The sequence below is a fragment of the Serinus canaria genome, chromosome 1, assembly GCF_022539315.1.
Source record: "Serinus canaria isolate serCan28SL12 chromosome 1, serCan2020, whole genome shotgun sequence".
NCBI classification, from domain to species: Eukaryota; Metazoa; Chordata; class Aves; order Passeriformes; family Fringillidae; genus Serinus; species Serinus canaria.
Window position 1 is genome coordinate 25,558,259 of NC_066313.1, and position 16,645 is coordinate 25,574,903.

The window sequence follows — 16,645 nt, forward strand, 5'->3', positions numbered from 1 at the left end:
CCTTTTTTTCAGACAAAAAGGTCTCGTTGCTCTGTGCAGCTGCAGAACTTAAAAATATGGGAGTGAGTAGGTGGATGCTTAGTCTGTGTTCACCCAGAAGTGCCGCTAAGTTGTGCGTGGGGGCAGAAGGAATGAATGCGGACAGGTAGCTCTGTGCAATCACAGGCACAGCAATCGGATCAAGTGGCTCAGGGAAGAATGTCATTAGGGCTCTCTGAAAAGTATGTCAAACCATGCTCAAAGCAGGAAAGAAGGGGCAGTTAGAGCAGTAGCGTGTGCACTTGGGGGCATAATGAATCACAACTCTCATGCTCAAATAGAGTAGAATTCCATGGAGCAGTGTATCTCAGGCTGTGATGTGCTGTGAGAAGCATGTTGTCCGCAGGCATTCTCCTAGGTGATACTGGTTTGTGTGTCATACCCTGGGCAAAGTGGATTCCCTGTGTTTTCAGGAGGGCCCCTGGCATCTACAAGAAGACCCAGAGCTAATTTTTTGCTCTGCTTAGTTCTGCTTTCCACAACATACATACATAAGGGCTTTCTGCTTTTGAGATTGGAAGACAGTTGTTTTTTTTAATCTCTGGGAAGGTGGGTATTGGAGTGTCAAGCACAAATGAGGTAGTTACTGTATAGGTGAATATAAAAAAGAATTTCAAATTGGCATACTGTTTTCTGTAAAATCACTGCACTGCAGCTAACATGACTGAAATTACACCTTAATACTGTCAATCAGTCACTGATGTAACTATTTCATGGTATGCTTGATATTACCCCTGTGTGGGTATGCAACAAGCACTTTCTGCAAACAAATTGCAATCTATTATTTAGTTGAAATCATGTTGACTTTTCTGGTTTCTCTGCACTAAGCTGTGCAGTCAGTCATATGTTCAGTACTTCAGTTTGAACTGTGAAAGCAACTCTGATAACCTTTCCCTATCTCTTCCTGCTCAGTGTCTCTCCCCCAGGTGGTGACTTCTCTGATCCTGTCACATCTGCTACTCTGGGCATTGTTCAGGTACGTCCCACAACATTGCAGCTTTTCTGTCCACTTTGTTAGACTCCAAATGGTTGTACTTCAGCACATTTGTGCCAGTGGCTGGGGTGAGAGGGCTTTGATTTGACACAGGCAGTGTTATAGGGTGTTTTGGAAAATGTTCTAACACTATGAAAGGCGACCTTGTGAGATGGTCTCAAACTGATGTGTTTGAGACCCCTTTGGAAGAGGGAGTGAAGGCAGCAACTCCTTCCGACACTGCCTGCTCAGGGATATCTGTGCTTTTTAAGTGCTGCCCGTTGAGCTGTGCTGCAAATATATCTGTTCCAGCTGAGATGGAAAGCAGACCACTCTTAATATAGGTGCATTGAAACCACAAAAAATCCTCAGAGGAGCTGACTGGGAGTGTCTTGCGACTGTTTGCAGTTTTGGGAAAAGCAGTTACAGCTATTTGGTCTCCGCTTTACATAGAGTCCAATATTGACATTGCTGTGGCTAACTGCTCCCCCATGAGCAGTCTCAAGCTGAATAAATCTGAACTCAGCTTAGAAGTTGCATCATTTTTTGAGAAGTGTTATTTGAATGTCACTGCTGTAGTTACCAGGCTCCTAGGCTTCCATTTGTGAAGCCTTTGCTATGCAGCATTAACTCCAACTTGCTTGACTGCCTCTATTTTTATTTTTTAATTGCCTTCAATTATTTTAGTTCACTTTTGATTTGGAGAGCTGATTGACCTTTCTGGCTTATGGCAGGTTTTCTGGGGCCTGGATAAGAAGCTGGCCCAGCGCAAGCACTTCCCATCTGTGAACTGGCTGATCAGCTACAGCAAATACACGCGAGCCCTGGACGAGTACTACGACAAACATTTCACAGAATTTGTCCCTCTCAGGACAAAGGCCAAAGAGATCCTACAGGAGGAAGAGGACCTTGCAGAGATTGTGCAGCTTGTTGGGAAGGTGAGTGACCAGATGTGGTGTCATTGAGCCATCCTCCATTTCCTTATGGGTAGTGCAGGCTTTTGACCATGTTTTGGAGCAGACCTGATGGATACTGCATTGCACACAAAAGATAACTGGGAGATCAGACTGTCTCACCTGATGGATACTGCATTGCACACAGAGGATTACTGGGAGATGTCAGACTCTCTCACCTCAAACTGTGCTTTATTCCAACTTTCCTACATGTTGTTTGACTTCTAAGGACAAATAGTTTTTCAGATTTGCTAAACCTTGGCTTGGTGCTGCTTTTCTCATGTAAATGATATTGGGACATCTACTGCTTGCTTTAAAGTTCACTTGCTTTAGTGTTCTATTCTATTCAGTTCTATTGCTGAAATGCCCTTTGCTGCAACTTAAAGTACTATTCCATTGGAAGCAGTCTTTGTAGAGAAATTATGCAAACCCATCTTTACTGTTGAAGTCACCTGAAGGGTTACAGTTTATTAGAAACTATCTTACCAGCTTCAGGACAGAGGTGTTGGCATTTACAAGTTGGCCTGTAGAAACAAGGTGAAGTCTGCTTTTTAAAGAACTTGTGAATATCTGTTTTTTCTTTTGAAAACCTGTGACATATGGCTCAATTTTGCAGGCATTCTTTAATTTCCTTTTTTCACTTCAATGTTTTGAAGAGAAAGCTAAACTTGGACAGAAAATTTCCATTGAAAGCTCTCAGAAAGGACCCAGTGAAAACTGTGTTTCAGCTTAGCACTGTAAATATGATAATTGGCAGGTTCCTGGCACATACTTGACAGTACTTTAATTCTGCGATGTTCAGATGAGCTATTATGATTTACAGAGCTGTAGTAGTGTGTAGTAATATGTATTAAATACAGTTACATGGAGGAGGTTTGCTCGTGGTGCTCTGTCTCTTCACTGATGTTTTAGTCCAACCAAGACAAGACTTTTCATCACATCTTGCCTAGCAGAGCTCTCTTCTCTTGATGTGTCTTTGGAAAAAAAGGAAATGGGGTCATAGGACTTTTTCAAGATCTCTATTTACAAAACCATCTTCTAAAAGAGTGGTTTGCAAAGCAAGGTAGGATTAGGTCCTTGGTGTGGAAGGGATATTCATAAGCCAGTACTTGTGACTAGGCATTGTTCTCACGACAGACTTACTGGAACTGGCGATTTTTTTCTCAGAGATGTTATATTTGACAGTTCCTTTCCGTCTGGGCTTGGCTAACAACTGCAACAAACCTTTGGAGAGGGGGAATTGTGGAAGTACAGTCAGTGTAGATTTTTCTTTTTGGCTCTGAATGCTGTTAGTCTCCTCATGAAAGAAGGTCCAAACAAAGAAGGTCTAGAAAGCAAGTTGGACTACTTAAAGCTTAATCAGGCCCATTCAGAAATGGATGATGAAGGTGGAGAAGAGCAACCAAGAGCCAAGCGGTGCCAGGAGCAGCAGTGTGCAGCAGTTGTGGCTTTCCTCTGGAGTATGAGAGGCATTTTCATCAAATCCTTTTCTTTTCTTGAATGCCAGGTGGGAAAAGGACATTGGTAACGGTGCAGACTAGTACCAAATCCTTTAGCTTGCTTCTTGATTTAGCATGCTGAGATCTAGTCCTTCTTCCATGAGGGTTGAGGAAGGTAAAAATGAATTTCTCTTTATGTAGGAGGATGATGCTTCAATGTATCTCATAGCAAAGCCACGTGCATTTTCAGTGTCCTGTGGCTTTTCCATGGTCTTAAACAGTGGGAAGGAAGTTCCCTTTATCATCAGATAGACCTAAAGCAGACTTACTGATTGTTTGGCCCATCTTAATGTGGCAGTTAAATTGGCTGTTCTATAGCAAGGAGTGAGAAATACCCAAAAGACAGAGTTTTGCTTAATCCTGTCTTAGGAGGGTGGGAAGACAGGTACTGTCAGACAGCTGTTCTTGGCCAGGACATTCTGTGTCTTCATGGACTTGAGTACTAAACTAACTGTTTACCTTACTTTTCTAGGCTTCCTTGGCAGAAACAGATAAAATTACCTTGGAGGTTGCCAAGCTGATAAAAGATGACTTCTTGCAGCAGAATGGTTACACGCCTTATGACAGGTGAGATCTGACTGGCCACTCTTCCCTCTTAGTCCTGTGCAGTCTGGACTGATACAGTTATTTCACATGGAAGCTGACCAGTGCAGAAATTAATGTTACTGTCTGTAGAGAAGTGGAAGAACTGTGTTTAGGTAGCTCATTTAGCAGTGCATTCACATTGCCTTATCCAGGGCATGCAGACCCCTCCTGAGAGCAGAACCCTTTGGGGTTCCCAGGTCAGGAACAATAGAGGGTTCTCCTCTATTGTTCTGTTAGCCAGTGTTTCTGCAGTAGAACATCTGAGGAGGAGGACAGGACTGCTTGATTTTCATAGACAACATCCAAAGTCTTCCTGTTTATTCCATCAGTACACAGGGGACTGCAAGAATCTGCTTTCAGTTACTATTGTATAATTCTTGACTAAGTCTGATCCATCAAAAAAAAACCTTACTCTCTCTTTCTCCCTAGTGAACTCTTCTTTTCTTCTTTCCATGCTATCCTTGTGTTTTAACAGCCTGACAAGGGGCCTTTTTGTACTTCATCTCCCTCCCCAACCCAGGTAGATCAGGAAGTCTCGAGTACTTCGTCACTAAAAAAGTTGACATGCATCATTTTGTAACAGTGTGTGCCTTTGATCAGGTTACTAGGACAGGTATGTGTGTATGCTATAGGAAGCACAGGAAGTAGCACATAAATAGTAATGAGGTACCTTTCATGGCACTCACCTACCCATTAAAAATGGAACTGCAGGAAGAGCTCTTGTCATAGAGAAACTGCCTTTCTTGTGAGCAAAGAAATTTGCAGAGCTGTCATCCCAGCCTGTTAGGAGGAAGCCTGCTCCCTTGATGGACAAAACAGGAAGGAGGAATTCTGTTGCCTGCTCATTGTTTTCCTTTACTTGTTAGCATTGGCACACATTGAAATGCGAGACTTGTAGAGCAGCAGTTCCTGTTCACTCCTGTTTTGCCTGAATGTTTGGGTACTGTTTCACAAACCTCAACTTCAGTCAGCTTCAGGATGATTGTCTTGGCCTGCAATTTGACTGTTTAAAAATGTGGGACCTGTTTGAGGCAGCCCCTCTCCTTTGGCAGTATGTATTAAAAATCCCTGGAGGAAAGCAGGTTGGGACTCTTTCTGTCAGGGGAAGATGCTGATAACTGTTCCAAGATGCCTGACAGGTCCCCTTCTATTCCATCAGGTTCTGCCCTTTCTATAAAACAGTGGGAATGCTTTCCAACATGATTGCATTTTATGACATGGCACGCCGCGCTGTAGAAACCACAGCTCAGAGTGACAATAAGATCACGTGGTCCATCATCCGAGAGAACATGAGCGAAATCCTCTACAGACTTACCTCCATGAAGTTCAAGGTAAGGAAGTGGGTTGTCCTGCTTCCTGTGAGCTTCCAGGGCCTCTGGAAGACTGACTCACAAAGTGATAAACACACAAAGACCTTTGATAAAGGTCTGTGAACAGAGACTTTGCCATCATTTGAAGGCAGTAAAGAATTGGTTTGTGAGCAGAGGTCAGTGCAGAAATCCAGTCAGCTGATGCTAACTGCACAGCCTTGGCAACCCCACCTTCAGCAGTCTTTTCTGTGTTACATATAGTCATGGTAACAGTACAAGCATCTTTTCCAGCTTGCTTTGGGGGTTTTGTGATAAAATTCTGTGAAAACATTATAACATGTTTGAAGGAGACTACTGTCAAAGAGAAGCATCCTGAAGCCAAACATGGGACACATCATATATTATTGCAGGAGTGTTTCTTTCCTTAACTTCTATTTACAATAGCTCAGTTAACATTTCTCTCAGTTTATCCTGGATTTAAACTTCAGGCTGCTTATACCTGTTTCTAATATACAAGAGACTGCTTGAAGTGGGGAGAGGAAGGGAGGAGTAAGTTTAGCATGGGCTTAAGACAAAACAAGTGGATTGGAGCACCTGTTCTGGATAACCTCAGTAGCTGTCATTTTAGGGTACAGCTTTACTAAAACTCATCCAGAGCATGCTGGTTTAGCAGTTACTGGTAGGACAATGGTAACCTATGATGCTGACTGATCTCCTCTATGAAATGTAATGCTTACTCTGTTAAAACTCATGTAAGTCAATACTGCAAATCTTCGAAGAACAAGTAGCAGTGGATTAAATGTGTTTAGAATTAAATATTCTGCTATGCCAATGTATTCTGTTCCTGTAGGGTACTGGCTTGTTTCTGCAGTACGTGGGTTCCTGGTATATGTTCTCAAAGCATCAAGAACATAACAAGATGCTCTTGGGGACATGAGCTTCTTTGAGAGCTGCTTATGTAGATAGAATAATTAAAACACTCCCTACAAACCTTGGTGCACTAGCAGGCACCTGAGGTACAGCAGAGCAGTGGACAGCATGGCTGAAAAAGGGAATCCAGAGTGAATATATGTTAAGTTATGAAAGGAAAATTGTATTCCCCAGATCACAGTCTGATAGGTGTGAGGATTCAGATGTCCTGCATCCTGTGGTTTGGGTACTTTGGAGACACAATGTAAGAAGTAGTGCATGCACACATGTAAAGCCTCTGTGTTTACCAAGAGTTTCACTGACCCAGAGGAGCATGAAGATATTAAACAGATTGCACAGCCCAATAGTTCATGCTTCTTGCAGAGAAAACCTTGCAGCCACAGAGCAAAGCTGATAAATTTTTTGCCTTTGTCTTTCGTGAAAAATTTTCTGAGAAAATGAAGCTGTACAAAGACATTTTTGAGATTTTAATGATTACACTATACATTTTAATTTAAATCAAACAACCTCTAAGTAATTGCAGAGTAACTCTTCTGCTTACTGGGACTCACTGCATTTGGTGTGGGGATAGGAGCTGGTATTAACCACTGTAGCTCTTAACTCACACAGCATTAACCAAGACCCTCAGTGTTCTCGATTGCTTTCCACATCAGTTGCTTTACAGTGCAGTAACCACTGCTCATAAAAAAAAAAAATCTCTTTCCAGTACTCCCACCCATTCTGCCTGCTCACTAATGTGGGAAGAGAATGAGATTTAAACCCTGTGGCTGTTGGTGAGACAGACAGGATGCCAAGACAGAGCTACAGTGCCTGCTCTGCAGTTGGCAAGTGTTAATCCCAAGGTTACAGCAGTGGCAAACCAGGGCTGACTTAATTACCATGGACTTTTCCTGATGGATCTGTTTACTTGCTGTGTTCTTTCAGGACCCCGTCAAAGATGGTGAAACAAAAATCAAGGCGGACTATGCTCAGCTGTTTGAGGATATGCAGAATGCATTTCGCAGTCTGGAAGACTAGGCTTGACCTCTGTGACCACTCCAGTTTGTCCTCTCAGTTCCTCATCTCAGCTCCTCTGCTTCCCTACCTTACAAGAATGATGCAACAGTACTTGAGTTGATAAATAACCCTCTGTTTCCCCTGTTCATACTCAGAGAGTGTCTTTACAAGAAACATTCCTCTTAGTTTGTATTTGGCATTGCTTTGTGCATCTGAAGTGGTGAGTGATGTGTGAATGGGCATGGCTGAGTGAGGAAATGCTGTTGTACACTTCTAGGGTGGGAAAAACTTAACCTTTCCTCTCCCAGCTCTCCTGTTAACCAGTCTTTCACCTCGGGGTGTAACCAGTTGAGCTGCACTGGCAGAGGAGGTGTAGGTCTTCATGCAGTCATGCAGTACATTGCGAGCTGGCAGTGGGAAGGGCATTTACACCTGCCACTTTGCTAAGTGACTATCAGACATAGAACTCCCTGTTCTCAAACAGAATTTTTGACCTTATTCTGATGACATGTTGATACAACCAAAAATTCTTCACTACTCTGTCATTTCTGAGTCTCTCAGCTGAGTCTTTTGGTACTGAAATGTGGTAGTTCTGGTCCTCTTCAGGAAGGGACTAACTAGAACACGAGCATATGCAAGTGACTGGTATAATTTTGTACACTGGAGAAATACAGTTTTATCTTCCTATTTAATGCAGATAGGACTGTTGGACTCAGCATCAGCTAAAATCAAAGCCACAGGTGCTCAGCTTCCAGCAGAATTTTACCTTCTTGGCTCCCTTTCATCCTGTAAAATTTCCTGACACTCAGCTGCTTTACTTTGTGAAACTTGTGATGCCACCATGTACTGCAGGGCATGGTTGGCAAGGTACAGTGATGCCACACGTGCTGACCACAGCGTGGTCCTTCCTTGGTGGTGCTCGGCCAGCGCAGTTGCCCCCAGTGCAAGGCCCAGGTTATGCCAAGGAAAAGAAAGCATGTGCTTAGCCTTCTTCCTCCACCTGTGCTCACCGGGCCTGTTGGGTGGTGGCACAGAAGGTCCCCAGTTCTTGTATAAGAGGAATGTATGATGCTCAGCTGGGGGCAGGGGATGAATGGGGGAAGGTTGACGAGTACAAAATGTATTTACTCCTGCCTTGTTGATTACGATGCAAGAGAAACCAGTGGCTCTGGTCTTCTGCTCTGTGCTCTGAAAGCACTCTGTCAAGCAGCTGAAACTGCTGTCTCTTGGGCTTTTTTTATTGGTAAAACTAGACTGAGATGAGGAATGAGCAGAGCGCAGCCTTTCTGTCAAACTCCCCGAGCCCAGCACTCATCCCATTGCTCCAGAGTGCAAGAGAGAGAGATGCTGGCATCCTCTCCAGTCTCTCCCTCTTGATTGTGTATGGTGGCATCCCATGCCCAGCTGGGTTCCAGCTGCCACCTACTGCTTTGTTAGTCCTGAGACAGCACCTGTTGTTGGTGACACCGTGCCTGCGCGAGCGTTAATTCTGCACTGAAGTATTTCCACCGGCGCCAGCTTTGAACAGTAGTGATGCAAAGGGATCTTGTGCTACGGACCAAATGCTGCCACTTCCATTATGGTATCAACCCACTGTTTGCCAGGGGAGAGCCCAGCTGAAACTTAAAGGGATTGACTATTTTTGGTTCTCCCGAAAAGAAACTGCTCCTCCAGCTGATATTCTGGTAGTGAACGCTTAAGTTTACAGCTCACTAAACTTTTGGTGTATGCTGCTTATTTTATCAACGAGCATGTGTGAATGAGTAGTCACCATCCAAGCCCTTGCTGGGCTCATCATTTGTACCCTTCACCACTGTACAATGTAGCATTTCATGCTAGAAACCAGATGTTCTTATCTCTTTAAATAGAGGATGTTATAAACTTTACAGAAGATGTCTAAGATAATGCAGTTCTAATATTTATTGTGCTGTACCTGGCCCTGAAGTGTGACCAGTTCAAAGTTTCATATATATTTTTGTCCTTTTTGTTTCGTGTCTGTTTTCAGTGTTGAGATTCTGATGTTCACTGTGTCCTGCAAGTCTTCCTTCCACAGCTGTGGGAGGAATTACAACATGGGCGGAACCCCACCACCTACTTTATCTTGTATATTTCATAATGTACGTTGCTGGAAATTGTGTAAAAAAATAAATTAAAAAAATTGTTCAAGTCAATGAAAATAAAATTGATTTAAATTAGGTTTTATCTGTCCTAATTTTTTTATGTCAAACCAAACCTATGCAGTGGTGTACACAGCAGCCCATCACAAAAGGTGACAGCTTGCTTAGAAAAAATTACTTCATCACTTTAGGGATTTCTTCAAAACTGCAAGCAGTTATTTGGCATGGACTCTTTACTTCAGTTCTCCCATTCCATTACAGCTTGCACAATCTCCTCACACCTTACATGAATGAGTTACAAAGTAGTAAATACTCTTAAGGCAGGTATTTTAGGATTAATTTTAATACAATAAAAGTGTAACTGTAAGCTTGCCTTTTGCTGCCATGCATGCAAAACAACTGCAATTGTTTAAGTTGAGGGCACTTGGCACTTTGGATCAGAAGCTGAGCAGCACTACTGCCCACAGCAACTCCTTTTGAATAAGGAGTTGAGACCTTCTCTGAACAGCAACACATAAATAAAGAATACACTAAAAACATCACACTTGGCCCATTTTGTAGATTTGATCACTCTGTAACACCTCTTTGAAGAAAGTGTTCTGGTATTTCATAGAATATATTAAGAGATCCAGCAAGCTGAAGGTGTTCAAGTAATTCCACCACCTCACTCACAAAGGGTTGGAAGTCATAAGCTCATTTCCTGGCAACCATGAAGTAGTAGTTCTCAGTAGATGTTAAGAAATCCATCAAGTGAAGTGATGAGTTCAGGTTTTGGCAGTCTGGAAGTTACCAACAGGCAATGTCCTCACTTCATCCACTCGACTTTTGTGGATCTGGAAGGCCGGCGTCACCCAGCGGCCACAGGAACACTGGTCCCCCCTCCAGCTGAAGGAGCCCAGCTTCGACGTGCATTTGGGACACAGAAGCTGCAAGAAAAACCCAGGACTCAGTCTAAGACATGTGCTGATGTGGACCTAGTTAGAAACAGGTCAAAAACCAAACTGGAAGGGCTCTTTAGCCCTGGGGTGTAGCAGGCAGCTGTGCTGGCAGATGGGATGGTGTGGAGATGCAGCTGCTGGGACCTGGTGGGATTCCAAGATGGTTTTGCCAGGGTCCAAAGGACTCGGTCAGCCTGAGACCGCAACAGGCTTCTGAAGTCCCACAAATCTTTCTCAGAATAGAAACCAACAGCAGATAAATCTTACTCTCCAAGATCCTGGCTGGTGTTGTCAGCACAAGCAGAGCATCAACTCATTTCCTTGTGAAAAAGTATTTTACATTTAAGCATCTGCCTGTAACCTGAAAAATTCACACCAGAAAGGCTGGGGAGGCCTAGGACCTTGTATCAGGGTTTTCCTTTTGGGGAAGAAACACAATTCTGCATTTGCAAAAATAAAAAAAACCCAAACCAAAAATCCAAAGACTAAAGTGCATGCTCTACTTCACCTGTCCTTCCATTACTCCAAGCAATGCTGGTTCCATCCACTGCACGGGCTCGATGAAGTACGAGGTGCACTTTTCCTGGCCATTCCCAGAAAGCCGTGCAGACTCTGTTATCCTCTTGTGGGCAAAGGCTGTCGGTCCCATTCCTTCCGTGTGGGACAAAATGCTGGAGCTACGGAACAGAGCACGTCTGTCCTCCAGGACATGGGGAAAAAAGTAAAACAAATGGGTTTTTTAACTGGGCAAATCTACAGACAATAGAAAATAAGGATATGGGTCTCCTGACTCTCAAAAATTAAACAGGAGTACAAATCATACTTTTTTTTATTAGTCTGGAAGGTTCACAAGCACCAGTCCAGGGAACAAAAGGTTTAGTATTTTGTAGTTTTGATTTTTTTTTTTTTTTTTTTGGCAAACACAGTATGGAAACTTAGGAAACAGCTCATCCCTGACCTGACAAGAATGACATGCCCATTGATTTACACAAGTTATTCTACTCTTGAGTAGAATTCACAATGACATTTTAAGGCGAAATGGAAAGTATTTTATAAACATAGAAAAATACGTATTTTTTTAATATATAAAGTACCTGCATTTCCTGCATCTGTAGAGAACCTCTGTGTTCAAAGTTTGACATACAGTGGTAGGATCAACTGCAAAGACTTCTCGGGGCAAGTCTTGAGGCTCTGCAGAGGGGTCAGGACCATGTTGTGAATCAGGTCAGCTCAGCCACGCTGCATTCCTGGGAATGAGACAGGAGTGTGCCTCTGCCCCAGTCACAGCCTGTAGGAGCCACCTTCTTTCCTTTCATTTGCTCTCTCAACAATTCCAATAGGTTAAGCTAAAAACAAAACAGCCTCATCCCGCCATGCCTAAGACTGGGATTTGCTTAATGTAAGGAACTGGGTCCTAGACATGGTAAAATAATGATATTTTGCTCTATGTTCTTCAGCAGAAAGCAAAGGTAGAGGAGGTTTCTGAGCAGGTGTGCCAATGTTTGAGTGCCCAAAATACAGAAAGTCAGCTTGGAAATGAGAACTGCTAAGGACAATGACACATAAAGGGCAACAGCACTGTGACACTGAGTATGCAACACTGAGATCTTGCAAGAAAAGCTAAAGATTATTATTTTATTATAAAATTATACTGATGCACATGTATCTCTTGCAAATTAAAATATGAAAGTTTACTTCATTACCTGCATTTCAACTTCATCTCAGGTTTTGCATGTAATTTTTTTTCAACACACTGACATATTTTCTGAGGATGCCGTTTGCTTTGTCAGGGATGTAAAAATCACGAAAAATATCAAATTGGCCTTTACCATTTTTTGCACTTTGCTAAAGAGCGCAGCTCCTTACAGATTTTATTTCCCTCTCAAAGGCACATTTTTCCCTCCCCACTGATGAGCTGGGATTCTCTAGGGCTGGTGTAATGTGAATCGTTGCCCTGGCCAAGTGCAGGCTCGGCTCCTTTGAGGGCCACGCTCGAAGCCAAGCCCCTTTGACAGGGCTCATTCCTGGACTCGGGATCATTCCCTGCTGGGACTCAGCTCCGCGCACCCGCGCTGCTCCCACTCACCGGAGAACCTCTGGCTGAGCATCTCCAGCCGGTACCGCTTGTAGAGCACGCTGCTGGTGTCCACGGCGCACCCCATCGCCTCGTAGAGCTTCAGCTGCGCCTGGAAGCCGGGGTTCACCCTGCGGCGGAGCCGAGAGCAGAGCGGGGTGAGGGGGGCACCGACGGGGCCCGGGGGCCGCGGGGGGCGCGGGCGGGGCACTCACTGCGCGTCCGGCTTGGCGGCCCTCACGGCGGCGAGCGCCTCCTCCCAGCCCAGCCCCTGCGTCTTCATCAGGTAGGCGGCGACCACGGCCACGCTGCGGCTCACCCCGGCGTGGCTGCAAGGCAAGGGCGGCCCGTCAGCGGCAGCGCCGTCGCGGGCAGCGCCGGGTCCCGCCGAGGCCCCGGGCTCACCATCGGACGAGAGCGGCGCCGCCGCCCGCCCGGGCCGCGCCCAGGAACGCGGCGCACTCGTCCAGGCGGCTCAGCAGGTCCGCGCCGGGCTCGTCCCGCGCCCGGACGTGCATGGCCCGCAGCCCCGGCACGGCCGGCGGCTCCTCCGCGTCCACCGTCAGCACCGCCACCACCCCCGCCGCCGACAGTGCCTCCGGGGACGAGCAGGACTCCGCGCCGCCCACGTAGAGCCCCGCCAGCACCGGCACCATCCCGCCGGGAGCCGCCATGGCTGCGGGAGCGGAGAGGGTAGCGCCGCCCCCGGCGCCGCAGCGCTTTCCGCTTCCCTTGCCCGTGTGGAAGGTTTAATTTCCGTAGTAAACGTCCCGCTGCTGTGCCTATCGGCGAGATTCTCTCCTCGCCGCCTCTATCAGTGGCCGTCTTTTTTTCCCCCCACCCCTCTGTCTCCTTACAAATGCTCAGGAAATAAATATGTATCACAGGAGCGGTCAGGTTGCAAGGGACCACCGTGGATCATTTGGTCCAGCCTCCCCGCTCAAGCACGGTCATCCAAAAGCACACGCTACAGGATTGTGTCCAGACGGTTCTGGAGTACCTCCAGTGAGGGAGACTCCTGACGGACAACAGAGAGAATGGAAGTATTCAGTTCCCCTTGAAGCTCCTAAATAGAACTTAAATACTAACTAGCAAAATAGATAAGGGAGTATAAAAGTAGACACACAGGATGCTAAATATAGCTGGAACCAGTGGATAAACAGATAATGAGGAATATAGTGGCTTTTGTGGCAAAGCCATCTAACAAGAAGCAATAGTGCATGCCCCAAAAGAAGTTCAAGCCAAGGTAATCTGCGTCATTGGGGGTGTCAGGAAAATCCACAAATGCCAGAGGTTTATGTCCAAAAAGGAGACAGAGGAGTCCTGAACTTTATTTGAATAAAGGGAGAGTTCACTGGAGCACACACCTGCAGGGTTTTCTCTCTCAAGGTTTTGGAGAGCACAGCCACCTTTTATCCTAAACTCCCGGCCACATGTTGCCCTCTTCCTTTCCCCATTGCTGAGGTAATGGCAAAGTACAGCCTTCCTGAACTGCTTGCCACATATTCCCACCTTGAACCTACTGTTTTATCCCAAAATCAGAAGTGCAGACCCTTGACAGTTTCAGGAACCAAGCTCTCTGGGCTCTGCAACAAACCTGCTGCCCAAAGTTGGCAGAGATATTGAGATCCATGTCAAAGACTTTAATACCCATACCTTTACCCATCAAATTGTTTGTGAAGACATTAGCTTTCCTCTCGGGGGCACTCAGTGAGTATGACCACCAGAAACCCCTTTAGATGACCCTCTAGGACCATAAAGGATTTCTGAGGGAATCCATGCAAATTAGTTCTAGGAAAAGTGATGTTTCTGTATAAGAAGTGCACTGCAATGAATATGTATGGTTATGAAGGAATTTTACTCTGGACACAGCTAAATTGGAGAAGATACCTTCTGGGAATACAGCACACTCATAATAAAGAATCCCTGATCTCTTTTACTTTAAATTGTGTTGGAAAGTTTAATTGCCGGCTGTTTTCTGTCTCACTCCACACCTCTCTGGACAACTTGTTCCAGTGCATGATCACTCACACAGTAAAGTTCTTCCTCATGGTCAGGAATAACTTCCTGTGCATCAGTTTCTGCCTGTGTCCTAGTGGCTGGCAACAGTGAGAAGAGCCTGGCTCCATCCACTTTTGTATAATGGCAAAATGCCAAGTTTTGTTATAAAGACCTGTGCTATGCTCTCTCCATGGCTGGGACACAGAACCTTACCCTGTCTCCACTATATGGGATAGAAGACCCTAAAGTTCCTAACTCCCGTCTCTGGGGAATTGTTCTAGTGCAGCTCCATGGGAGACAGCTGTAGGCAAAACTCGCAATAACATCTGCAAGGGCCTCTGGGATCCTTGCAGGATGCTGACTAGCCACGGAGGAGGTGAGACTGGCAGTCACCTCAGACCTGATAAGGTGAGGCTGAAACCAGAGAAGGGAGATTGTTATCCCTTTCCCGCAGGAGAGGAGGATGGAGCTGGGATACTGCGGAGCAGCTGCCGTGCTGCAGGAGGGATGGGCCACCCCAGAGATGCTGTGAGGATGCTGCCCACGAGACATTTCCTCACCAGTGCCAGCAGACAGCGTGCACCAGTTGCCAGTGTCACTGGGAGATGGGCAGTGGGATGGCAGCTTCCAGAACTGAGGGTTTCCATGTGCTGCTGGTGGCCCACTGAGCAGAGACAACTCTTTGTAGTTGAGATTGACCCCAAGGTTTCCAAGGGTGCAAGGGCACTGCCTAAAGTTTGCTGCCATCCTGCCTCATGTCCCATGCCTGCCCTAGTGCCTCTGAGATTGTGGGATTGTGCAGCAGTCCAGCTGGCAAGCTGCTCCAGGGAAAGGCAGATCCCTTCTTTGGATGGATCAGTTCTAAATCGCATAAATGTGACCCAGAGGGTGTGCCTGTGTATCTGAGTAAGGGGAGTCTCTGACAGCTCTCATTTAGATTATTTTAAGCTACATAAATGTGCAAAATGTCCTCTTTCAGTTGCCATTGCCACCAGCGAGAAATGAAAGGTTTACTGAAAAAGCATTTAAAAATGCAGGCAACTTTCCAGTAACAGCAGGGGGAAAAAAGCATACAAACTGAAAAGAAAGACAGGTGGAAATTAAAACCAGATAAAACTGTGTATGGACCTTTCTTTGTGAAAGCAGGTAACAGTTGTAGCAAACTACCGTGGGGAAAAAACAGATTATTCATTTCTTGAGGGATCTGAAAAAAGTCTGCAGACAACTGCAAGTTACTGAAGGGGCTATGAGTTTTACAGCAGGGTTATATTATCCAGGTATTATGTGAATACTAAGGGGTGGTCAATAATCTCTGTTAACCTTCAAATCTGTGAGTGTGCAGGGGCAAACAGTTTTAGTCTGCAACTAAAACCAGGCAGGGCTTGATGCAGGATCCCAAGAGGCTGGTCCAGTGGTAGTGTTAGCACTGCAGTCCTCCACGCTGCTTTCTAAAGCCATGGATAATCAGGTAATGTGAAAAAGATGGGATTTCAAACTAAAAAGCTGTAGTGGGGGTAAGAACAAAGTCCTTGGGGCAGAGGCCATAGACAACTCGGTACCTAATGGCTTCACATGACCAAAACTGCACTCCCTAAACCTCACTGTTTCTCTGCACACCCCCTTTGCTGTATTTGCCACCTGCAGCCTGAGATGATGTGTCCTGAATTTGCTCATGACTCCCAAATTAGAGTAAATATTTATTTTCAGTCTGATTTGCAAATGCTTGTTCTCCCCCCGCCTCCGCCTCCCCCCATCACCTTCTCCTCTACCACCGAAAATTGTGATGTTCTCCCCCAGGTTCCAGGAAACCGTGTGACTAATTAAGCAGTTGCGGGGAGCTCAGGTGCAAAGAAAAAGCCAGTCAGATGATGGGCTGCTGCCCACTCGCTCCAGCAAGTGCATTCCAGCTCTGCGTGTGTCTGCCCTGCTGCTTCCTAAGGGAAAGGAAAATGCCAGCCTTCTCTGGGCTGCCCAGAAATGGATCCTCACAGCACAACCAGGATCCAGCAAAACCCATTTTCCTGCTGTGAGAGCAAAAGCGCCTGGGCAGAGGCATAACACCCTCTTCCCTCCTAGAAGAATTTATCTGCATCCTTCATTGCACAGCAGGGTGGCTCTGTTCTTCTGGCTTTTGGGTCATTCAGGGTCTGTACATCAGAGGATTTGTGGGAAGAGTCTGCAGCCCACAGCCCGTGTTGCCAGGGGTGGCACACAGTGAAGTGGTGGGGAC

The 16,645-nt window shown here is 45.6% G+C and overlaps 2 protein-coding genes across 2 annotated transcripts in view; one reads left to right on the forward strand and one right to left on the reverse strand.

The window, feature by feature from the left end:
- The window catches only part of ATP6V1A (ATPase H+ transporting V1 subunit A), a 30,365-nt gene extending 20,883 nt beyond the window's left edge, over positions 1-9,482 (forward strand). Inside the window, exons 11-15 of the mRNA XM_030234194.2 lie at positions 952-1,015; positions 1,747-1,950; positions 3,937-4,031; positions 5,209-5,380; positions 7,214-9,482. Coding sequence (XP_030090054.1) covers positions 952-1,015; positions 1,747-1,950; positions 3,937-4,031; positions 5,209-5,380; positions 7,214-7,306 — 628 coding nt within the window. The 3' untranslated portion in view covers positions 7,307-9,482. The remainder of the gene's footprint in view (positions 1-951; positions 1,016-1,746; positions 1,951-3,936; positions 4,032-5,208; positions 5,381-7,213) is intronic.
- Positions 9,483-9,722: 240 nt separating this feature from the next.
- DUSP12 (dual specificity phosphatase 12) lies at positions 9,723-13,117 on the reverse strand. The gene is made up of 6 exons (XM_018908189.3): positions 12,820-13,117; positions 12,630-12,743; positions 12,427-12,545; positions 11,435-11,531; positions 10,849-11,035; positions 9,723-10,328 (listed from the first exon to the last, which is right to left on the reverse strand). The coding sequence occupies exons 1-6, from the start codon at positions 13,086-13,088 to the stop codon at positions 10,167-10,169; spliced, it is 948 nt and encodes a 315-aa protein (XP_018763734.3). The 5' UTR covers positions 13,089-13,117; the 3' UTR covers positions 9,723-10,166.
- Positions 13,118-16,645: the final 3,528 nt, after the last annotated feature.

Bases quoted from the DNA above. Each gene is read 5' to 3' on its own strand.
- DUSP12 (XM_018908189.3), bottom strand. From the start codon at position 13,088: ATGGCGGCTCCCGGCGGGATGGTGCCGGTGCTGGCGGGGCTCTACGTG. The intron at 12,744-12,819 runs GTGAGCCCGGGG...CTTGCCTTGCAG, and splicing joins GGCGCCGCTCTCGTCCGATG to CCACGCCGGGGTGAGCCGCA. The intron at 11,532-12,426 runs GTGAGTGGGAGC...ACCCCTCTGCAG, and splicing joins GCTCAGCCAGAGGTTCTCCG to AGCCTCAAGACTTGCCCCGA.